General features: G+C 41.6%; 2 protein-coding genes across 5 annotated transcripts; both read right to left on the bottom strand.

Annotated features, from left to right (window-relative positions):
• Positions 1-4,494: 4,494 nt before the first annotated feature.
• On the bottom strand, positions 4,495-12,862 carry LOC129857755 (uncharacterized). 2 transcript variants are annotated; one of them, XM_055926295.1, is made up of 9 exons: positions 11,666-12,862; positions 9,867-9,914; positions 9,242-9,421; positions 8,935-9,072; positions 8,186-8,437; positions 7,996-8,100; positions 7,451-7,599; positions 7,025-7,092; positions 4,495-5,129 (listed from the first exon to the last, which is right to left on the bottom strand). In XM_055926295.1, exons 2-9 carry the CDS (start codon positions 9,901-9,903, stop codon positions 5,060-5,062), a joined length of 999 nt encoding a protein of 332 aa, XP_055782270.1. In that variant the 5' UTR covers positions 9,904-9,914; positions 11,666-12,862; the 3' UTR covers positions 4,495-5,059. The 2 variants fall into 2 exon arrangements, with proteins under 2 accessions (XP_055782270.1, XP_055782271.1); XM_055926296.1 differs by having other exon boundaries at positions 12,062-12,862.
• Positions 12,863-12,953: 91 nt separating this feature from the next.
• LOC129857751 (ubiquitin carboxyl-terminal hydrolase 5-like) lies at positions 12,954-24,335 on the bottom strand. 3 transcript variants are annotated; one of them, XM_055926287.1, is made up of 20 exons: positions 23,795-24,335; positions 23,035-23,163; positions 22,398-22,464; positions 21,940-22,067; positions 21,257-21,402; positions 20,719-20,903; positions 20,355-20,449; positions 19,815-20,008; positions 19,556-19,627; positions 18,823-18,913; positions 18,507-18,632; positions 18,235-18,388; positions 16,704-16,878; positions 16,270-16,358; positions 15,808-15,993; positions 15,283-15,426; positions 14,865-15,007; positions 14,442-14,592; positions 13,965-14,049; positions 12,954-13,747 (listed from the first exon to the last, which is right to left on the bottom strand). In XM_055926287.1, the coding sequence occupies exons 1-20, from the start codon at positions 23,900-23,902 to the stop codon at positions 13,654-13,656; spliced, it is 2,562 nt and encodes an 853-aa protein (XP_055782262.1). In that variant the 5' UTR covers positions 23,903-24,335; the 3' UTR covers positions 12,954-13,653. The 3 variants fall into 3 exon arrangements, with proteins under 3 accessions (XP_055782262.1, XP_055782264.1, XP_055782263.1); XM_055926289.1 differs by having other exon boundaries at positions 15,865-15,993; XM_055926288.1 differs by having other exon boundaries at positions 22,398-22,461.
• Between the last annotated feature and the right edge of the window lie 43 nt (positions 24,336-24,378).

Below are 24,378 nucleotides of genomic sequence, written 5' to 3'. Positions count from 1 at the left end.
AAATTGTATTTGTCACACATACACATGGTTAGCAGATGTTAATGCGAGTGTAGCGAAATGCTTGTGCTCCTAGTTCCGACAATGCAGTAATAACCAACGAGTAATCTAACCTAAGTATACCATTGTGAACTGGGTTTTCACAATTACATTTGCTGGGATTTACAGCCCTGGGGCTAAATGCGTCTGGACTGAAGACTGCACCAACTTGAGTATTCTAAATCCAGTGTTCTATCGAAACATTTTATAATAATTAATTTTAAGGCAATTTAAAAAATTGCTTATCTTCATTGTTACCTAGTTAGTTGACCATGAAGTAAATACACGTGCATCATTTTCTGTTCTTGATTTACACTGTATCTGACTACAGGAATTTGTAAATATATGTTAAGAAATACATTAATTAGTGACATATCATGATCATATCAGGATCTTTAAATAAAGTGTTACAATAATATATATATATATATATATAATTACACAATTATAATCCACTGACGTGTTTTGACCTTGACTAAGTATCATCTGTCAGAATTATAGATATTCAATTGTAGTAGATACTGTGTACGCATTGCAACTGAATATCTATCGTTTTGGCTGCTTTTTAATGTTATCAGCACAAGCTGGGATGTTTCCTGTTGTTCAATGGACATTTAAATGAATGCTATACCCACCCAATGAATGCTTCGTTTTCATTTGAGTTTTAGTAAACAATCGTACAAATGTATATCTTGGAAATAACACATCGATCTCAGGGACTGATCTTTCCTGCCATCCATTTGGAATGAAACACACATTTAAGACTGTGACAGTGAAAGATTGCGATTACCTTGGACAGGTACATGACTATAATGTTGTGTTCGTTCACATGACCATCCTCATGTTCCTTAACATTTAAAATAAAAAATTTGAGTGATTGAGTTTGCGGACCGTCTCTAGCAGGCCTAACCATTCTTTTTCAAAGGATAGTGAAAAATACTACCCTTCAGGGTTGGGCTCAATTCCATTTCAATTCAGTCAAATCAGGAAGTAAACTGAAATTCCAATCCAATTCCAATTTTACTCAATGCTTCTCTATGTGACTGAATTCAATTTGAATTGACTTCAACCCTGCTATCCTTGCTACTTGTCTCACTGCTACTTGTTTCCCAAATGATAAGGAGGGACCCACTGCTGAACTGTATCCAATTCCTACTTGACCGCAGCTAAAGTCTGTGCTACTGCCAGAAAGAAAATTAAAACAGCTATAGGTGGGACATGACCCAAAGACGCTAATGTATCATGTCTCTCTTGCCATAGTTGCTGTTGTTTCCTTGGCCTCAGCCCTCATCAATAGACAGAACTTGTAATTCTCCTCAGCAATACTGAGACGTACATATATGTATGGGCCTACATTACACATTACAAATACTTAGAACTTTACAAACTCCAGTGCTATTGTAAACTTAATTTCTTGATCGTGGATATTGTATTCAATCTCATCCAGAGGACTTGTGGGTCTTTATATTAAGTAACTCACGGTTACAACAGGTAAAATACTTGATCTTGTATTAGTTCTCACAGCCAAGTAGGAATTACATCAACATCAGCGCTTCTCTTACCCTCTGGACGCACACAGGTAACTTCTGGGAATAATTAAGTTCTTCACAATAAAAGCCTTAAAGAGGTACCGTCAGTAATAATGACTCAATATAGATTCAGAATCAAAGTACTATACAAAAACCGAGGCTACACTATTGCTACAGCACAAGTACATGTTTTACCAAATATGTATGCCATACCCAATGCAAATATTACTACGATCCCATGCTGCTATGGCAAACACACTTGTTATTGTTACAGAGGGCCTAGGCTAGAATACGACCTAATCAGAGTAGATATACACCAAGTTGACATCTCTGCATACACTGTGGGCTAAACAAAAGTCGCACTCATTAGTGCACTTACTCACACCAAGCACTGACTTCAAAGCAGTCATACAACTTACACCAAATAGCATCTGGCCAGCCATCACCCAATACCATCAACATGCCTGAAAAAGACAGTATTCAACACGGTATTTCATTACAACTCTGGAAGCATCTGAAGAAGGTGTGAGAATTGTTTAAATCACTATTGTAGTGAATGGCGACAGTGTAAGATCCCTTGCGGGTCTCCCAGCATCGTCTCAAACCCAGGTCTTCCAGCCTGTAGGCAAGACCCGCTAACCACTGTTCCAATAAGAGTTAACCCCTTTTTGGGGGGATTTTAAACACAGTATATTCGCCATAACCTGCATGTGGCAATTCTGTTGGATGTAGCCTACATACACTCAACCCGTTATTGTTAATAATCCGTTATATCTTCCAATATATGGTTCCAGCAGTCACGGTAGGGACACAAAGCATACAACTATCTGAGCCCCTGCACTTGACAACAATATATACATGTACTGTATCTCGGGCAGTTGTCCAGGTACAGATGGTCATGTGAGTGGAAAGACCATACACTCGTTTACAGTTACGTCAGGATCATATTGCGAAATATTGGCAGGTATTTCACAAGTCCATTTTTTTTTGCTGCTGTTCTAAAACCTCCCTGCAACACACACGATTCCACTAACGTTGTATTACTAGACGCTGTGTCTTTTTGTCATTGTGTCAATTCTCCAAACTCCATTAGGTGCCACCAGAGAATATACGATTGATACAAGTGTATATGGCTCTGGGTACCACTCATCCATAGCTATGGATTCCTTTAGTCCAATGTTGTTACAATTCTTAGTACTAGCACAGTGAATTAACTATTGTTGTTTTCTAGATAATAATTTGCTTCTACACTATCCTCAGTCTGACAAATCCATCTTTATCATACGTGTGAAAAGCACATATAGTAATGCTGTACTCACCAGTCTGATGCTCCCAGTGCAGAGATGAGATCAGGTCTGACATCACTCAAACTGTACTCACTGTTACACACAGGGAGACAGGAAGCTAGACTGCACTATATGATCCCCTCTGATCACACACGCACGCACGCACGCACGCACACACACACACACACACACACACACACACACACACACACACATACACAGAGTAGTGTAAATCACTTAAGTAAAAAATACTTAAGCAGTTTTTTGGGGTATCTGTACTTTACTATTTATATTTTTGACAACTTTTACCTTTACTTCACTATATTTTCCCTTACACCCAAAATTACCAGGACAATGGTCCAATTGACGCACTTATTGAGACAACATCCCTGGTCATCTCTATTGCCTCTGATCTGGCGGACTCACTAACCACACATGCTTCTTTTGTAAAGGATTGTCTGAGTATTGGAGTGTGCCCCTGGTTATCCGTACATGTAAAAAACAAGAAAATGGTGCGTCTGGTTCACTTAATATAAGGAATTTGAAATGATTCATACTTTTATTTTTGTTACTTATTAAGTATATTTTAGCAATTACGTTTCCTTTTTTTGTTTTATTTTTTCCTTTTGACAATTAATCCTTAAGCACCCGTGCGTCAATCTAAGTAACATAAAAAATTTTTTTTTTTTTTTTTTAAATCTGTCAATTTAAACTAGAGATATCAGGGGTTTTTGCATGGGCTGCGCCTGAATCCACCGCATCCGCCTATATCAGCCTTCCACATCTGTGGTGGAAGGTGGCCGAGCTACAGCGGGTGTTTGTCAGACCAGGAGACATCACAAAAATCAGTCTTCTCACAAAAACGTGTGTAGCGTCCGAGCAGTTTGGCATTTAAACACTCTATGGAAAGGGGAGATTAACGAACACGATCGTGTTCTCCGTTTTGCTCTACGACCCCCACAAGTGTCACTGGACTCGTCTGAAGGTAACACATACAAACTAATGGAAGTATGGAGGTAGTTTTGTGCCAACAAAAATAATATGTGTAAAAAAAAAAATACGAATATATTTATTTTTTGCCATTTATTAATGTGTTATTCAATGTGTTTCTATGGGTTATAGTAGTAAAGGCCAAAGTAAATATTTTATTAAATAATAAAACAAATTATAATCATTTTTGATAGCTAAAAGGGTCCTAAAATTCGAAATGATCAATGGCATGACCATCTTAAAACAATTCCATATGTTAGCTTAGACAGCTTAGACTTAGAGGTTTTAAATATATTTAAAACCTCATACCTTTTGACTTTTACTCAAGTAGTATTTTACTGGGTGACTTTCACATTTACTTGAGTCATTTTCTATCAAGGTATCTTTACTTTTACTCAAGTATGACAATTTGGTACTGCTTTTTTACACACACAGACACACATACGTACCGTTTTTTTACTAGACTCGCACTCCCAAGACATCACTCGACATGGTTGGAGTCTACACTGTCACTGACAGCTGTCTGCACTGCTGCACCAGTTAAGTGAAACGTAACCACGGACAACGCCACTAGAATGTATGTAATAGGAGGCTGAAGTAAGTGTTAAAAAAGACTCAAGTAAAAAGTATACTCATTAAAAGTGAGACAAGACTCCAAAAACGTGGCTTTATTGATTATTATGATGTTCATTCCCTTTAACAAGAAAACACATGAATTGAACAGGTATGTCAATTCACAACATAACAAGCAGGTATTTTTTTTTTAAGTAGCCATAAAGTAGACAAAATTGTAACGTCTGTAAATAGGCCACGCTGAGCAATATAACAGCAAGAATCATTGCAAAAGCCTTCTAAAACCGTACACAAAGTCTGAGGCTTTGTGTGAAAATGAATAATCATTGAATATTATCTAAGTACAAAGATGCAATGCAGTAGAGGATGGCAATGCTGACAATGCTGGAAAGACGTCAGATGACATTCAATAACCTAGGTAAGAATAACATTGCTTGTTTCTTTCTTCAACACGTGATTTTCAGTTTATATAATTTCATCATTCATATTTGTGAAACAGACATAAGCCCATTTACATTATCTCACCCCCCTCTCTCTCCCTTTGGATCTCTCTAACTGTACAAGACTACTTTTCTCTCTCTATCATTTTCCCATCCACCCTGTGTCGTCGATCAAGCCTGTTCCAGCCCATAATACTCCGCTCCATCAGCGCTGTTTCCGTGGTACAGCCAAAGGCTTCTCTCTCTGTGTCCTCTGAGGTGGACCCACTAGTGTGCTGTGAAATACATGTGTTACAATATTAAACTTGACAATGTATCACTAACTACTTTATATTACACAGTTCCATATATTTTAACTATTATTTCCATCGCCGGCACACCTGATTCAACTTGTAAACTAATCATCAAGCACTTGAATAGGCAAATCAGGTGAGCTAGTTCAGAGCTACAACAAATTGTAAAGGCCATAAAGATCATCAAGGACAACAACCACCCGAACCACTGCCTGTTCACCCCGGCGAGGTCAGTACAGGTGCATCAAAGCGGGGACCGAGAGACTGAAAAACCAGCTTCTATCTCAAGGCCATCAGACTGTTAAACAGCCACCACTAACATTGAGTGGCTGCTGCTGTCACGATCGTCTAAGTGAGGAGACCAGGGCGCAGCGTGATGTGAATACATCTTCCTTTTAATAAACGAAGAACACTTAAACAAACGTGGCGCTAATGAAAACGAGTGCAGACATGCAACATCAACATAGAAAAGAACCCACAAACTAACCTGGAAAATGGCAACCTAAATAGGATCCCCAATCAGAGACAACGATCAACAGCTGCCTCTCATTGGGAACCAATCTAGGCCACCATAGACCTACATATGCCTAGACTAACTACACACACCTAGACATACATAAACCCTATACAATACCAAAACCCCATAGATATATAAAACCCCTAGACAGGACAAAAAACAAACATGCCATCCTCGTCACACCCTGACCTAACCAAAATAATAAAGAAAACAAAGATAACTAAGGTCAGGGCGTGACAGCTGCCAACATACTGACTCAACTCCAGCCACTTTAATAATGGAAAAATTGATTTAAAAAATGTATCACTAGCCACTTCTAACAATGCCACTTTAAAAAAAAAAAAAAAAAATTCATCCCATTTTCTCCCCGAATTTCGTGGTATCCAATCGCTAGTAATTACTACCTTGTCTCATCGCTACAACTCCCGTACGGGCTCGGGAGAGACGAAGGTCGAAAGCCATGCGTCCTTCGAAGCACAACCCAACCAGCCGTACTGCTTCTTAACACAGCGCGCCTCCAACCCGGAAGCCAGCCGCACCAATGTGTCGGAGGAAACACCGTGTACCTGGCCCCCTTGGTTGGCGCGCACTGCGCCCGGCCCGCCACAGGAGTCGCTGGAGCGCGATGAGACAAGGATATCCCTACCGGCCAAACCCTCCCTACCCCGGACGACGCTATGCCAATTGTGCGTCGCCCCACGGGCCTCCCGGTCGCGGCCGGCTGCGACAGAGCCTGGGCGCGAACCCAGAGACTCTGGTGGCGCAGTTAGCACTGCGATGCAGTGCCCTAGACCACTGCGCCACCCGGGAGGCCCAACAATGCCACTTAATATAATGTTTACATAGCCTACATTACTCATCTCATATGTGTATACTGTACTCTATACCATTTACTGCATCTTGCCATATTTATGTAATACATGTATCACTAGCCACTTTAAACAATGCCACTTATATATGTTTACATACCCTACATTACTCATCTCATATGTATATACTGTACTCGATACCATCTACTGCATCTTGCCTATGCCGTTCTGTACCATCACTCAATCATATACCTTTATGTACATATTCTTCATCCCGTTACACTTCTGTGTATGAGGTAGTTGTTGTGAAATTGTTAGGTTAGATTACTCGTTGGTTATTACTGTATTGTCGGAACTAGAAGCACAAGCATTTCGCTACACTCGCATTAACATCTGCTAACCATGTGTATGTGACAAATACAATTTGATTTGATTTTATTTGATAACGGTGGGAGGTTTGAAAACCACTGGTCTACGTGACCGTTCAGGAATACACAGTGTGCAGAAATTCCCTTCTGTGATTCTACTAGATATAGCAATGGAGTAGCTACCGGTTACACTGGCAGTAGTCGTTGGACCTCAGGGGCTCTCTGGTGTTCTTCACCTTCCGGTCTCTTCTCTGAGGGAGAAAAACAAGTATTGTCTTTCTCTTTCATTTGCTGTTAAGCACTCGCTCCACTTGAATATAACTAAATAAATATTTCCTTGGGTAATAGACATAGCCGTGGGAAGTGTGGGTGCTGCTGCACCCCCTGAAAAATCTGAATTAGAAAAAGATATTAATAAACATATACTTTCTTTTCTCACAACAGTAGTGCATTGGGCCTTTACTAGTCTTGTATTAGCAGACCGATACAGCTTTCTGTAGCACGGACTTAAAAAATATATATAAATATATATTGGTTATAGATCAGTTTGGGTTATAAGTTTGACAGTGACATTTTAATTGATCCCTCCCCTCCTGCCTGTCTCCTAACCTTCATTATTTTGTTCCTGCGGTGCAGGAGAACAATGGTCACCAGGAGTAAGACCATGATCAGGCATCCTGCTCCCACTGCCACCCACACCCACAGGCTTAAGCCCAGCATGGACACCCCCTCAACGGGCTGCTGACTGCCTTTGGTACCTGAGAGACACACAATCAGGGAGCGCCTCAGTGAAGACCTCGAAGTGGCATTCACATCGTAAAATCTCCGTATTGACGTCAATACACGGTTGACTCAAAATTTGGCATTTCGCACTGGTTTCTCAAGTTAGGATTTGTCCCCTATCTGTCAAATGGTGTGGAGATAGAATGTACCATAGTTTATTTTGTGAAAAATGGATTTTATTGAATCACTTTAGATTAACGAAAAACAATAAAGTATTTTTTTGTTTTTACTTTTTGAACAGCCCCTCCTCCCACCCTGAATTGACCAATGTTAAGCAGGGATTGAATAAAGTAGGAGCTTCCAAAACCTTTACCGTGATGAAAATGAAACTATGAATCAGTATACAGTGTTCATAAAGTAGTGATACTCACAGTGATAGCAAGTTGTCACTGTGTTTACATCCGAGTTAGGTACACTGTGCCCCTGCCCATCATCTTGGCCATCCACCGGCAAGAGGGGCTTAACAGTCAACAAACCTGGGAGAGAAAAGACAAAAGCATTGTTATATTCATTTTTATCATCGTTGTATTGGGGATGCTACCAAAACCAACTATTACCTACTTTTCACATTGATGGTCTGAGTCTCTTTGTGTGTTTTCTCATTCTGAGTAATCTGACATGTCCATTCTCCTGTGTCTGACAGGGCCACAGAGCTGAAAGAGACATTCCCAAAGCCAGGTCGTACAGGGGCCCCTGCCGCCATTCCACCTGGCCTAAGCCACTCCACACTGGGCAAGGGATCCACTCCTGTCACCTGGCACTCGAGGATAGCATTGGTGCCTTGGATGAGGACATTGGTGGGGTGGACATTGACTGGTTCGGGGGGAGAGGGAGGAAGGAAGGGAGGAAGGGAGAGGGGAAAAAAGAGGGAGGGGTAGAGTATGAAAAGAAAGAGTGGAGGAAAAGATAGGGAGAGAAGAGACAGAGGGAGAAATGTCTAAATTGAACATGGAAGCTTTCGCCACATGAATTCTTCCATTATAATTTACCTCTGGTGAAGACCTGGGTTCAAATACTATTTTAAATATTATACTAGCTTTAGCCTGCCTGGAGTGCTAAGTGGATGGGGATTGCACTTTTGAGACGTTTCTATTGGTTCCATTGCAACATGGAAGCTCAATCAAGCACAGATACAGGATTTGAAATGATTTCAAATAGTATTTGAACCCAGATCTGCTTGGGTGGTGTCATTCAAATGGTGGGCAATAATAATATCACTTCACCATCACTGCTATAAAAACTGCTAGTTTGCAGGACTGGTGTCCACATTCACTGACTAGACACCCCCATAACCCTATGCGGAGTGACACCTGTGACAATGTCGAGTCTGTGATCCATATTTTTCTTGTCCGCTATACAGATGTAAAGTCCGGCGTCACCACCCTGTAGAGCAGAGATTTCCAGCTTGCCCCAACTTATTTTCGCCCTTTCAACCATGGGAGCCTTTCCTGGCATGGGGAAAAGACAAGGGCTATAATGAACACGTACAAACCCCCATGTATACATTTGTTATACAGCATATGATCTATGCAGTATTGTAGGAAACACTTATTTTTACTGCCACTTTTTCATGAAATAACCAATTTATTTCTTTATAATGAGCTCTTTTCTATCCACCTTTCCGCTGCTTGCCATTGTTCCATGTAATGCCCATGATCAACACAGATGCACTTTCCCCCACAGCTTTATGTTTCCACTCTACATCCTTGTTAGACGTCTTGACTCCACAATCAATATTGACAGGCAGACCAATTCTCTTGTAGATCACCTCACCCACCACATGGAGAATACACAGGGCTGAGCGGAGAAAGAGAGAGAATAAGAGAGGGAGAGAGAGGGCTGCAATCACTTTTTTAAAGTACTTCTGTTACTTGTATTATTATTTATTATTAACTTTCCATTTCAATAAAGCATACTGAATTAAAATGGAATTCATAGAGAGAGAGATATCTGTTCATTTGTTTTCCCTTTCATACTATTTGCACATTGTTACAACATTGTACATAGCCAACAATATAACATTTTAAATATATATAAATCATTTTTTTTAAATGATGAGTGTAATGTTTACTGTTAATTTCGGCTTATTTTATTTCCCTTGTTTATTTCCCTTTTGTTAATTGTCTATTCCACTTGCTTTGGCAATGTAAACATATGTTTCCCATGGGGGGGTAAAAGTAAGAGTAAAATGAATACAATAACATTTTAATATTTCAATCATGTAGTGTAGATCTTTACCCACCAAACACAAACCAGGACAGGGTCTTCATATTGAACATTTATCTGAAATCTGGAATACAAATTTAAATTACATTCATGCAGTCAAAATGCATAGAACAATTTAAGGAGAGATTGACACTTTTGAAACATCTAAAATGTCAAATATATTCTTTAAAAATGATCTTAAACCTTTGTTTGGCTTAAGTATATTTCTAGGTAGAGTTTAATCTCGACTTTATGTTCTTACATGGCTTCTGTTTGAGCGAACTTGTGGTTTCTAACCACATGGCTACTTCCTCTCTCTCTCTCTCTCTCTCTCTCTCTCTCTCTCTCTCTCTCTCTCTCTCTCTCTTTCTTTCTCTCTCTCTCTCTCTCTCTCTCTCTCTCTCTCTCTCTCTCTCTCTCTCTCTCTCTAACATTTACATATGTCTAAAAAAAATAAAACATTTATCTGTGAAAAAGGTCAAAAGAGTCAAACGTTTCTTTGCACGACTAGAGATGTGATAATAGTTTTCTGAGCAGGGCTGGACTCTCTTCTATGTTTTCATTATTTTCAGAACTTACTCCAAACATTTGACACATTTCAATAACAGGTAGATGCATATATAATAACATGAATAAGCATGTAGGCCTCTCTAACCGACAACAACAAAGGTAGTGAATATTATAATTTACAGTATACCATTAGTTACATGTTTTCAGGAATGATATTCCTCTGAAGATGGTTTATTGAATAACAATAAGTAATCTATCACTCCACAATTGTTTTAGTAAATAGTAATTGTATATAATTAACTCCTTTTCACTATTTGTTTAATTCAGATTGATCATAATAACATAATTTATTAGAGTTGTATTTGTAATTTGGGCAATGCTTTACTACTTTACAATATTCACCTTTTACTTGACCAACTTAATTCAATTAAGACCCAGTTATTTATAATGATACTGTATGCCTACTTGAAATCGACATTTTACATTTTATCAGGTGTTTGATATCGATGTAATTCTTAACACTATCTTTGATAACTTTCAAATATTAAATTATTCCACAAAGCCTATATCTGAATACCATGCTATTCACCGAGGTCAATTATACGCTACTTAACAATGTTCAAAATGGACAAAATTGCAGTAGCCAAATGATTCTTAGATTCGTATTATCATGATGTATTATCTCACCTTGATTAACTCACAAACAGTGATAGGCTACAGACAATTATTGTTTGATATTGTGTAGGCTATTGAGTAGGCTGTTAATCTATGGTCTATTTATTTGCAAAGAAGTAGCCTAACAAATAAAACATGGTTAAAAACGAGATGCCTGTTCGATAAAAGCCTATGCTACAATATCTAATCGATATACTATTGATAAAGAGCGATTCATTTGCAATAACTATTATTTTTACACATATAATTATTAAAGTTAATGAAACAGCCTACATTTCCTTGTGTGTTATGGAACATTATAAATAGCCTACTGATCGTGGTGATTCAACCGTTTTAAGGCCAGGCACCACAGACTGAAACGACATTTTTGCATCTACCTGTTAGTTTTGAGATTTGTTGGTGTTTTTGTCTGTTAATATTTGTATTTTCAAAAAGTAAACATAAAAATGCCAAAAACTTTATGAAAATGTAGATTTTCTTTAGTTAATCATACTACCATCATGAACATTTTAATGCATTTTAAACACTTTAAAATCGACATATATCAATATTTTCAAAGCTCACTACAATACATCACTACAATACATTACAGATAACTTAAATGCCCATATCATAAAGAATGTCACAAACTGGACTATATTGGTAACTTACTTTGAAGAGATGGTGATTCGGTCTAAATAGACGTTTGGTAGTTTAAATTCAGTGTATTAACTGCCATTTCCCTGAAGTCAGACTCTTCCCACACCCCAACTAAGAAGCATCTGCGTTAATTAAATTTTAGTCCGGTCCGGGAGTGTCTTAACAAAATGAAACCAACATATTTAGGCTGGCTTCGTCCAGAAAAGTGGATTTGTGCAATATAGTTGTCTAAATTCAACTGGTAAAAGTTGATTATACGTCCCCTCTCGCCTTCAGCATTTCACACGTTAAAAAAAAGAATAAAACTCCTATCCTCTCTGGGTAAAAAAACATATAGCCCATGTAACTGAACTATCTCCGACAAACATATTGGAACATTAATATTACCTGATCTGATTTGTAATTTACCTGAAATGGATTCTCAAAACGTCTTAGGTTACAAAAATCTGAGAAAAAAAATGTATTTCGCGACAATACACTAATGAGTATGCGTTGAGGATAGACAGTAGAGCGGAATGAGATCGAAGAAAAAACTTCTGCACTTTGGAAAGATTGTGGGTTTTCGCATGCTACCTGCCTGCGCCTTTGCAAACTCCTTATTTGATTCTGTATTTACCTTCCACCACAGTGACCCAACTTCATAGGAAATGGGCTCCTTGCTATTAAAGGTGCAATCTTCAAAATGTGCTATATATGGGAAACACTGCATTTGCGCTGACTGACTGCATATAACTAACAAGTATCGTGACATACTTTGTGATTATCCTTTATAACGTGAACTTGACAGTGATACCACTTGAACGTCTAATGTAAATACAGTATGTGCTTTTGCGTTATCAATAGTAGCCTCCTTTAAAAATCTACCTTATAAAACCACGCTATTAAAGCAGATAAGTCGGATATTCTCTTTATTCCGGCCTATCATCCAAATAAATCGAATAGCAAAACTGATATTAATCAATGGGATGGTCTTGGGTCTTCCATGCATGTGGCCATGAAGATATACACACCTGAAAGACAACTAAATTAATTATTTGAAGATCCTAGTAACAGCAAATGTAAAATGAGTCACAATGCAGTATGGCGTCAGGTATAACTGATATCAACCAATTAACCCCCCACCAATCCACACAATGATCCCACTCCCACCCGTGATGAAGACAAGACCTATGATTGCACTCACCACCATGTAACAACCCTCAGGAAGATGTTGAGCATGTGGCCTGAATGTAAGGACCCTGTGCAGCAGGGCCACTAGACGACCAGTCATTCATCTCAACACAATCACACAACAAGCAGGGGCAGCAAAAACACATCTTTATTTTGTCACAGCGCAAGTAACAAAGTTACTTATTAACAAAATAAACAAAACAAAAATCAGCCAGATATCACCCTCAACACACTTGAAAGAACCAGTTTGGTTTAGTTTTTTTTTTTTTATACACATTTTATAATTTTTTTGTTGTATATTAACTCTCTCTATTACTGTGGATGACGAACTAATGAAAATGCCATGTCGGAACACAGAAGGGGGAGAGAAGGGAGGCGGTGCTTGGCTTAAGAAGCAATGACAATACAACAGATGCTAGTCAATAAGAGATGAGTGGCATGTTGTTCAGGGAAGAGGGGGTTGAGAACATTGTTGCATTAGACACTGTATAATGATACCAGTATCTATTATGAGTTGATTGGTGTCAGTTGCAAGATGAGTATAGACTTAGAAGGGGTGAATACACCAGCAGACTTCCACCAACACTACTGGGTTTATTGTAAAAGTGAAAAAATAAATAAAAATAAAAGACGCTTCTCCTTTAAACACCCCATCCATTCCACCTGCCTGTGTCTGCGTACATAGCTGTAGGAAAAGTGTATTTATTTAAACCCTACATTTGTCAGTTCAGAAGCTTGTGTCAGAGCATTCTTTGTAGCTCAGTGTGTGACAGTGTGTACATGTTAGCGACCCCCTTCCCCTCCCGAAGTGAAACTCTGCCCCCCTCCGTTCACTCGGTGACTCTCCGGTAGAAGTAGAGGTAACCCAAGTCCTTGGGTGGCTTCTCTGAGGCACACACTTTCTGATCATTAAAGATAACCCACCTGTGAGTGAGAGAGTGAGAGAAGGGAAAAGGCACACAGACATGAGACGACAAGAAACAGTACTTTAAAGCTGTGTCTTGATTGTTATAACCACAGAATCTCAATAGCAACACAGTGCACCACAGAAGTGGGCATTAAGTAGAACGACATTCATGTATCAAGTGTGTGTATAAAGGAGTGGTTTCTTCTATATGAAATGAAAGAGAATGGCGCTTACTGTTGGTCCTTCTTGATGTGGCAGACGTAGTGGCCGCACATAGTGCTCGTGCCCATGTGACTGATGAAGGCAAACAGCTCATACTCTGGAATAGAGAGGGAGGAAGAGGAGTGGGGGGGGGGGGGGTAGAGGAGAAAAAGCAAGACATGCAAAGTGGAGACATCAGTGACAGTGTGCATCTATACTGCAAATGGACATCGATTTGAATACAGAGGGTTTTTCAAATTGAAAGATATGGACAGACAACAACTTGGAGTCTGTGCACATTGTCAAAACACATTTAAATATGCTTTCCACAAAGAGTAAGTCATTAACCAATACATGTTGAGGGGGAAAAAAGTATATTCTTTGTTTTCCGGGAGTGCATACCTGTTCTTAAAAAAAATAAAAAAATAAATGCTTTGAAGAGAATATTAAAATATGTTTAAACATCCAACCCAAACTGAACGCACCCCCTTCCTCTCACTGTTGACTTACTGCCAGGTCCGTCTCGGACTTTAGGCCCAGGAGGGGGCTCCCTGGACCCCTCGCTCTCGGCGGCCGAGCGGCCTCCCTCCGAAACTTCCATGGACTCTAGATCATCCAGGTGGGAGAAGATCCAGTCCACGGCGCGCTCTAGGACGTTACTCTGGAAGAGGAGAGGAGAGACCACTTGGTTAAAGGTTGGAGACCTGACCAGCAGCACAAATGAGTGTGAACTTCAACCGTGTGCTAGAATAGAGTATATTGTGCCAAAGGTTTAATCATATCAGTAAATTCCACAAGTTGAAAACAGCTACTGAGCATGTGTGAAATCTCACTGCAGTTTTTGTATAATTTCTTTGAAGCAACATCAAGGAGTGCTGTCACTAGAGCAGTGCTAGACGTGAAGGGTAGTAATGTTGAGGGCCACTGTCTCACCGTAGCCCTCAGTGCTCGCGTGGCCTGGTCTCGGCTGAAGCCCATGGAGACGATGGTTGCTAGGTGCTCCTCAGAAACGCTCTCTGTGGGCGTGGTTCCGGGAGCGGAGCTGGTGCCTGGCAACACCATGGGAGCGGAGAAATCTGCAGCCAATCACAGATGGGGAAGAAACGTGAATATAACGTACATTATGAAATCAATGACATGCTGTCGTGAAATTACTATTGTAAAACGTGAATAACAACATTGCTGGGAATTACTGACTGGTTCTACTTCACGTTCAAACACATGGCAGTCCATACCATCTAATTAAATCACTTAGATTTCTCAACAAACACCACCCACTTACAGCCCTACATCCATGACAGACACACATGTTTGATGGTATATTTGGCACAACTGTTCCTCCGTGACCCACCTGGGTCGTCCATGTGGCCCATGACCCAGTTCATGGCTGCGTCGATTCCAGTATTCCCAGTATAGTACACAGCCTTCCTGCAGGCCTCCAGTGGGAATCCCATCTCACACAACTGGGACACGGTGGAGTCGTCCAGGACTGGGGCTGAGAGATAGAGAGCGAGCGAGAAGGGGACAGGGTCTAATTATGTGGATGCACTCCACAGACTGCAGCAACAATAAAGATGTCATGAATGGTCCTAACTGCTGAGAAACTGGACATTTGGAGACAGACAATGAAATAAAGCCACATGTTGGCAAACCATACTAAACTCATATTCTGGACAATAAGAGCAAACCAAGTCTCTTTCCCACCATAGAATTTAAATGCTAACTCAAATCACCTCACTGAAAATACAAAACCAAATTTCAAAAAAGGTTTGAACACAAAAACACGGAGAAAACATAAAAGAGGGAAAGAAGAAAGGAAAAGATGGTGACGTGACGACAGGATGAAGGAAGGGAAGATCAGAAAAGACAGACTGACACAGTAGTGGGGAGTAGAGTGAGTCGTCCTCCTCGTTGCCGTGGGAACCCAGGATACCTTTGACCTCCACGTCAGGGGTCATGAGAGGGGGTGGGGCCACCTCTGGCAGAAGCTCCTCCCCCGGCTGCTGGCCAGTCCCACGGAGCGCAGTCAGGTCCAGCGTGTCGGGAACGTCGATGCTCACATCTGCAGGGACAAACAAACATCTATTTAGTTGACCGGGACTGTGCCACATTAATCCAACGTTTCAGTTCTCCCATTAATGGAAAAGTAATTTAATCTGTGGTTCCTTGGACTTGTCAAGCAACTACAGTGGAATTTCCCACTTGAATTTAACTGATAGCGTCTGTGATAACCCACAGGTGTAGATGTTGGGTGCGTATGTAAATGACAATACAATTCTATTCAATGCAGAAGATCAGGTAGACCTTGTTTACACTGTGTGCAGAGCAGACGACTCACCCAGTTTCTTGGGGACCCAGTCCTGTCCAAAAGTGAACTTCTTAACCTGGATAACCATGTGGTCTGGGAAAGAGGCAAAGCGGGTGGTCCTGAAAGAGGGATGAAGAGAGAGAGAGGGAGGGAGACTAATTACAAACGACATTTTCCCTAAGAAAATGCATTGATTGATGGATGATTTAATTCAGTGTATTACAACTCCAGTCCCCCCAACAGCACACATTTTTGTTGTACCCCCCCGGACAAACTCACCTGATTCAACTCATTGAGGGCTTGATGATTAGTTGACAAGTTGAATCAGGCGTGCCTGTCCGGGGCTATAACAAAAATGTGTGCTGTGGTGGGTACTCGGGGACTGGAGTTGGGAAATACATTTCATTGACCGGGAAACTCATTGATAGATTGATTGACTGAGTGAATTGTGTGCATTGTCATACTTGGTGGCGGTGGTCTTGGCCTGCGCGGCGGAGCTCCAGAAGTCTGTGAGCGTCTCCGGTTCGCTGAGCGCCGCCATGCACGCTGTGAACGGGATACAGGCGCGCACTAGCGCGGGGGGAGGGGCTCCCGACGAGTCTGCCTCCTCACGCCGACGCTCAGCCTCCTGCAGCTCCTCTGATAGAGAGACAGAGAGTGTTATTAATGTTATTTTATGAAGAATATACACTGCCGTTCAAAAGTTTGGGGCTACTTAGAAATGTCCTTGCTTTTGAAAGAAACAAAGACTTCTTCTGAAACTTGTCAGTCTATTCTTGTTCTGAGAAATAAAGGCTATTCCATGCGAGAAATTGCCAAGAAACAGAAGATCTCGTACAATGCTGTGTACTACTCCCTTCACAGAACAGCGCAACCTGGCTCTAACCAGAATAGAAAGAGGAATGGGAGGCCCCGGTGCACAACTGAGCAAGAGGATAAGTACATTAGAGTGTCTAGTTTGAGAAACAGACACCTCACAAGTCCTCAACTGGCAGTCATTAAATAGTACCTGCAAAACACCAGTCTCAAGGTCAACAGTGAAGAGGTGACTCTAGGATGCTGACCTTCTAGGCAGAGTTGCAAAGAAAAAGCCATATCTCAAACTGGCCAATGAAAAGAAAAGATTAAGATTGGCAAAAGAACACAGTCACCGGACAGAGGAAGATTGGAAAAAAGTGTTATGGACAGACCTAAGTTTGAGGTATTCAGATCACAAGAACAACATTCGTGAGACGCAGAAAAAATGAAAAGATGCTGGAGGAGTGCTTGACGCCATCGGTCAAGCATGGTGGAGGCAATGTGATGGTCTGGGGGTGCTTTGGTGATGGTAAAGTGTGAGATTTGTACAGGGTAAAAGAGATCTTGAAGGAGGTGGACAGCGCTTAATTGGAGCTAATTTCCTCTTACAACAGGACAATGACCCAAAGCACAGCTCCAAACTATGCAAGAACTATTTACGGAAGATGCAGTCAGCTGGTATTCTGTCTATAATGGAGTGGCCAGCACAGTCACCAGATCTCAATCCTATTGAGCTGTTGTGGGAGCAGCTTGACCGTAAGAAGTGCCCATCAAGCCAATCCAACTTGTGGGAGGTTCTTCAGGAAGCCTGGGGTGAAATCTCTTCAGATTACCTCAACAAATTGACAACTAGAATGCCAAACGTTGGCAAGGCTGTAATTGCTGCAAATGGAGGATTCTTTGATGAAAGCAAAGTTTGAAGGACACAATTATTATTTCAATTAAAAATCATTATTTAAAACCTTGTCAACATCTTGACTATATTTCCTACTCATTTTGTAACTCATTTCATGTATGTTTTCATGGAAAACAAGGACATTTCTAAGTGACCCCAAACTTTTGAACGGTAGTGTATTTGACTTATAAAAACTTGTTGGTTGACTTAATTAATGAGGCTTCAATAAAAAACAAGGGCAGTTGATGGGGCAGAAGTAGACTCGCTGACACAATAAACTACATTTCCCATGTGCCCCTCACCGGTGTTGGTGGCCTGGTCCATGGGCACAGGTAGCTGGAGGATGTAGTCCACCCTCTGCGTGTACTTTGCTTTCTGTGATTGCTGACACACAATCCTCTCCTCTACCAGGAAACGGAACGCTTCAGACGGGTTCACCCCCGAACGACAGTTTCTCTGAGGTGGAGGTTAATAAAACAAAACTAAGAAAATGGGGTACAACAGTATGGAAAAATCTGATGACAGAAGATGGAAAGAAGGGATGGAGTATGGGATGAAAGAGGGATGACTTTACCTCCACCATATTAATGAAGTGTAATAAGAACTCCTGGGCGTCTTGTTGCCGATTGGTGGAGAACTCCGAGTGGCCCCGCCCAACAAGTGCTTTGAACATGCGTGCCGCTATGCCAACCTGGTCACCCTGGAGACAAAAAATAATAATTATTTAGACAATACACATGGAAAGTGAACACACAATCGCTTAATGTAAACATAACTGGAGAAACCTTGTCATTTTTGGAGACAGGTGTTTGAGGCGCCAGTGCTACGGTTGCTAGCATTCTGACTTAAGAAACCTTCCGTACAATCTTCCAGTGCTTCCATTCACTTACTCTGGGTTCAGAGCTGGGTTCAGAGCCCTCTCCGGGGTCAGGTGCTGGTTTGGAATACTCGCCCGACAACAGACCATAGCCCAGCTTTGCTCTGAAATAAGGAAGAGATGTTGAACACCAAAACAACATTGGAATAAAGTCCATTTAAAAATTTTGACATAGAGGATAATAAAAACAGGAATTACTGATCCATCGGGAGAAATTCTATTTCTTAAAACTCTTATAAATTAGGGGGAAGTGTTGAAGGAGATTTGGTCCTAAGCCTGCAGATAGGTTTTTAGCCTGCATTTTTTTGCTAACAATTACCACCCCCGTATCTTATCTATTGCTAGCCGTGGCCATAGAAATTGATTGTTTTTGCTCAGATAAGTGAACAGTTAGTGACATCCGGTGGAGAAAGGCTGGCCTTTAGACAATGACCTACTGTCCATCCAAACATAACAGATGCATCTCACAGTGCCAATGACTATGCATTTGTGTGCCATAACAGTTGTATGCCAGTGTGACTAGCTTTGAATACACATGTGGTATAACCCCCGACTCTGTGCTACTTCCAGACGCAGGTGTGTGTAGTCTCAAGGTTGTTGGGAAAGGGCAGGTTTAATAAACCTTATTTATGTTTGACGCGAAATGGTTAACAACGTTAAGTTTGTGTGTGTGTGTGTGTGTGTGTGTGTGTGTGTGTGTGCATGTTACACTGAAAAGAAAGAAGAAGCATTTGGTGGAAACTCACACTTGGGTTTTGAAGTCCTGGGTGGGGTCGCTTGGAGCTTCACCGAAGATCTTGTCAATGTTGGAGACGTACCTGAAGCGGGGTACACACACGACAGAACGGTTTCGTGAGTATTTCCCAGCACTCTTTTCACAATCCGTCTCAACTTCTCTTTATGTCAGGGCCTATAGGGGCCTGGTCAAAAGTAATGCACTAGAAACGGAATAGCATTGAATCTGGGACGCAGACTGAGAGGTAGAAGTGATAGACGGTTACTGACTTGCTCTGGAAGTCAGGCACGGTGAAGAGGACTTGCATGACCGAGTTCAGGTAGCAGCTGTTGCCCAGGTTCTTCATGCCGGTGAGGCCGGGGCCTGACAGAGGCCGCAGGGTGGCCCCTGACTCCTGGATCACCTCCCACTCCCCCACACGCTGGTTCACCGCTATCTCCAGCTCTGTCATCGTACGCTCCGTCTGCATGGGAAGAGAGGTGTCGAGGAGAGAGAGAAACGAGGATGGAACCGGAGAGGGAAAGACAATGACAGATGAACCAGATGGAGAGGACTGATCCCACAATGAGCCCCATCTCTCATTTTGTTGTTATAACACAATAAATATGAGCTATTTAAAATGTGGCCAGGCCAGCTATGAACATAATTTTGTCACTAGAACACTGGTAAGGCAAGTACGGACAAGTATAGTCCTTATTCATGAAGGAAAATGTCTGTCACTAAAGAAAAATAGTCCTTAAACCACAACACTGCAGCATGAGAGCCTGCCCATCGAGACCCTGTATCTTTATTGATTTCGGGAGTCCTACCTTTTCCATGGTCATCATGTCGATGCCAAAGTGGGACAGGTGTTCGGGGAGCTTTGGATCCAGTACCATATCATCCTCGTCATAGGAGTACACATCTGGAAAGGCCACAGAAGCAAGTCAGACATCAAAATCTGAAAGAATACAGCCTCTTACCCAGTTACAACTGTCTTCGAGTCAGACTTCAGTCTCAGAGTCCTTTTCCTTGCCAGTGTTTTCTTAATCTTCCCCTTTCAATAATAAGGGTAAGCTTCTCAATAGGGATTCGGTGACTGCTGGAATATTGGGACTAGAGAGAAGCACTTGGTAAATAAAACGGTATTGTGTTGTTTCAAGTGTCCAAGTATTCGTATTGTGTTGCCATCACCTGCTCCGTCGGGGGTGATGGTGCCCAGTTTGACGGCTAGAGGGTGTCCCGTCTGCTGGAAGTGCAGGAGGGCATGGTTGTTACCCCCGGAGCCGTCGAAATACCTGCGACCGCAGAACACCCTCCCGTCCGACAGGTTCATCCACAGGTTCTCCTGCAGGTCACACACCTCACACCGCCAACCACTGGAAGATCGAGGTGGAGCGAGAGGGTGGGGAGGGAGGGGAGAGGTAGAGAGGGAAAGAGAGAATCATCAAATGGTGGAGAGGAAGACTTAGGGAGAATGAGAGATTGATAGAGAATGGATGATCATTCAACAAAACATTTATTTAGGCTACATATTGACATACATTATTTCATCTATTAATTACACTATCAGATCTTGTATACGGTCCAAGTCTATGATGAAATTAATGGACATTTATGAAGCAAAAAGGAGAAAAATTGTCAACGTGTAAGTTCCTTTAATGCTGGAGCGCTCGTGACATTCTAGCCAATGCCAGCTCAGAACATCAACCTAGCCTAACCAGCCTCTCACCTGGGAGGGATCTTGGTGCCGTTGTCGAGCTGCTTGAGTTCGACGGCGTGCCGGGACTCCGCCCGCACCTCGCCGTCCCACTGCTGCACCTGCAGGGCATGAGACACTGAGTCTGCAGACATCAGCCCCGCCATGGCTAGAGATACCTAGAGGGATATAGAGAAGGTTATAGGTGGTTACAACAAGAATGCATGGTCGATCTATATGAAGTGTAATACCTAGAGCAGGGGTTGTCAACAGGCTGCCCGTGGGCCATCCCGCTAGTGTTTTTTTTGCCCCTCAAAGTTTTGTGGGTGGGGGGGGTTTGGTCCCCCAAAATACTAAATTCAGCTAAAATTAGTTTACTTTAGGAAATATGTTCGCAAGTATTCCCCACAACAACAAAAATAAGTGATTGTGTCTCAATTATTTTCAAATACAATCTCTTTTTGGCCTTAGCTGTGGTCAATTTGCAGAGTACAAATTAAAATTAATTTCCATCTCCCCGACCATTCCTTCTGACAAAAAAAAAAAAGCAGAATCGTGTTTCCGATGCACACACTAACTATGAATGAAGGGATTCAAAACTACATTTCCATGGCAACGATAGGGCCTCTTTCTAAACACAGACAAACACACAACACTAAGAGATAATTAGCAAAGTTGAGGCAACACTTGAAGTGTTCACCCACAAAGTGTCTCACCCGCTCTCTCACAAGGTCCGGCATGGTGGCGAGGTCATCGGATGTAACTTCCTGTCTATCAGGGAAGAGGACGACTTTAACTTCCTCCTCATACTGCTCCTGCTCCACGTTGAACCCTCCCTCGATACCTGAGATAGAGAGAGGAGGAGTGTCAATAGACATGACATAAGTTTCATTGATCTATCATGGCAGAGTCATTTCTGAAAGTTTTGGCTACAACCGGATAGAATGGAAAATGTTGGTGTCAGCATCCCTGAAGACTAGCCTGGGTACCAGTATGTTTAGCTATCATTCCACTCTGTATCATATGCTAAATACATGCTTGTCATGACATTGAATACAAGGAGTGGAATGTTAGTAGAAACAGACTGGTACCCAGGCTACCTGAAGGCTGCTTCGGGGTTCTTTGCACCTTCATAGCCCTGTCTGAAATGTGTTACTGTTAACTCTGCTGTTACCTATGGCTAATCGGGTTGGCTTCTTCTTGGGTGGGTCACCGGATCCAGAGTTCTCCTCATCTTCCTTCTGGGGAAAATGACAGTTCAAATTTTGTGAATTGTGTCCATCCACAAGAAAAGGTGGTTCATTCATAGTGTATCATTTTTTATAGAGAAGTTGAGCAAACCAAACGGAAGTAGCTGCCATTAAAACCAGCTGAACTGGCCTGATGTCATTAGATGCTGCCTGATGTCAGGTATATTACTTTTGTACTGAGCAATAATTTTATACCAACTGAAATTTGTCACTCAATGTGTTTGTTGTGTGGCCGCTATTTTTATTTTACCTTTATTTAACTAGGCAAGTCAGTTATGAACAAATTCTTATTTTCAATGAACTGGCTTGTTCAGGGGTAGAACGACAGATGTTTACCTTGTCAGCTCTGGGATTCGATTTTGCAACCTTTCGGTTACTAGTCCAACGCTCTAACCACTAGGCTACCTGCCGCCCCAAGTGACTCTATTGCTGGCTAGGCTACCTGCGCCCCAAGTGACTCTATTGCTGGCTAGGCTACCTGCGCCCCAAGTGACTCTATTTGCTAGCTAGGCTCAGCCAGAGACTTCAGTAAAAGGTTTGAAGGAACAGCGTGTAACTCACCGGAGCTTTGCGGGTCCGGGAGATGTGCAGATAAGCCCGCTGTCCGCTCCTGGTGTGGTGTCTATCCACATACTGGCTGCCGAACCCAAGGAAACTGTTCATGCACACATATAAGCCTCCTTCGCTCTCCTAAAAAATATCAAATAAATGCGAGAACAACATTAAAAGGGTTAGGCATTACATTGGCTGTCTTGGTAACTGGACAGATGCTAGTTTACCCAACAATCAATTGGATGTAACGGTACAGTAGTTGAAGTTTCCCACGCGACCAACTCATAACACTGAAGATTATCATGTCAACAAATGACAGTGTGATTTTCTAGCATGCTAACTAGCAAGTTAGTTAGCTAAACAGTTGGATGACATGTCAAGTGACAACCAAAGTTAGCCAACTGGCGAGCTAGCGTTAAACTTGAAATGTAAGGTTGGTTAACTACGTAACGTTCGAGTTCATTGAAAACCAGTCATGATGATAGTCGGAAATTATTTGACAACCTCTGGTTACAGTAGCTAGCTAACGTTAGCTGAATGGTAAAGATGTTAGCTGGCTAACGTTAACGTGTCTCAATGTAGCTACAGTAACGTTAGCTAACTAACGCGTTAGCTAGCTATTGTTGTGACGAGCAAACTACCCACCTAGCTAGCTGTATAACTGGTAATACAAAAAAAAAAAAAAAAAACAGCCCCAAAGAAAAAGCGTATATAAAAGACAGGTTTAATACGAAGCTAATAACGTTCGATGAGAAGATGGGTTACTCACCGGAGAAGAAAATGACAAGGCGCATTCGTCTTTGTGGACACGGTCCCCGGGCCTCGGAACTCGAATTGTGGACAGAACCGACATCAAAACCTCGCTTACCTCCGCCATCTCAAACTAACTAATTCTGCCTTCCAGTCGGACACTTGTTCCTGAGTTTGGACCCCAGCTTTTGATTCCCCAGCTTTGAATGTTGTCTGCTTGTATTGCTCTTCCTCCCAATGAATGGCTTGATGCCCCCCTGTTTGTGTGGACTCAAGGCCGAACGCGTATAGCACGCACCCGGTATCGTGGTAATCGTAATATATAGAGTATAACTACCGCACAATTATGCGATGTTGTGTTTGAAAGAGAAACATGAATTAAGTGTGAATTCAGATCGCAGATTAAACAAATCTATATTAAAACGTTATTTCACTTCTAAAAAAGACATACAATAAAACGCACAGGCAAAATACACAACATCTGCTTTATATTACACATAACCTTTTCAGTAATTACGGTCATGTTTAAGGGCTCGCCACCTCGACGATGAGAAGGCGAAAATGTCAGGGTTTTAACGCACCAAATGAACTACTGCCACCGCG

This window comes from Salvelinus fontinalis, chromosome 6 (genome assembly GCF_029448725.1).
Source record: "Salvelinus fontinalis isolate EN_2023a chromosome 6, ASM2944872v1, whole genome shotgun sequence".
NCBI classification, from domain to species: Eukaryota; Metazoa; Chordata; class Actinopteri; order Salmoniformes; family Salmonidae; genus Salvelinus; species Salvelinus fontinalis.
This window is presented reverse-complemented; position numbering and strand designations above follow the sequence as displayed.

Excerpts from the sequence above, each read along its gene's own strand:
- LOC129857755 (XM_055926295.1), bottom strand. The coding sequence starts at position 9,903 with ATGTTCAATATGAAGACCCTGTCCTGGTTTGTGTTTG. Across the intron at positions 8,101-8,185 it reads TCAGACCATCAATGTGAAAA|GTTTGTTGACTGTTAAGCCC; the intron begins GTAGGTAATAGT and ends TTTCTCTCCCAG. Across the intron at positions 7,093-7,450 it reads GCAGGAACAAAATAATGAAG|AGAAGAGACCGGAAGGTGAA; the intron begins GTTAGGAGACAG and ends TTTCTCCCTCAG.
- LOC129857751 (XM_055926287.1), bottom strand. The coding sequence starts at position 23,902 with ATGGCGGAGGTAAGCGAGGTTTTGATGTCGGTTCTGTCCACAATTCGA. Across the intron at positions 21,403-21,939 it reads CGGACCTTGTGAGAGAGCGG|GTATCTCTAGCCATGGCGGG; the intron begins GTGAGACACTTT and ends ATATCCCTCTAG. Across the intron at positions 18,914-19,555 it reads CAGGACTTCAAAACCCAAGT|AGCAAAGCTGGGCTATGGTC; the intron begins GTGAGTTTCCAC and ends TCCTTATTTCAG.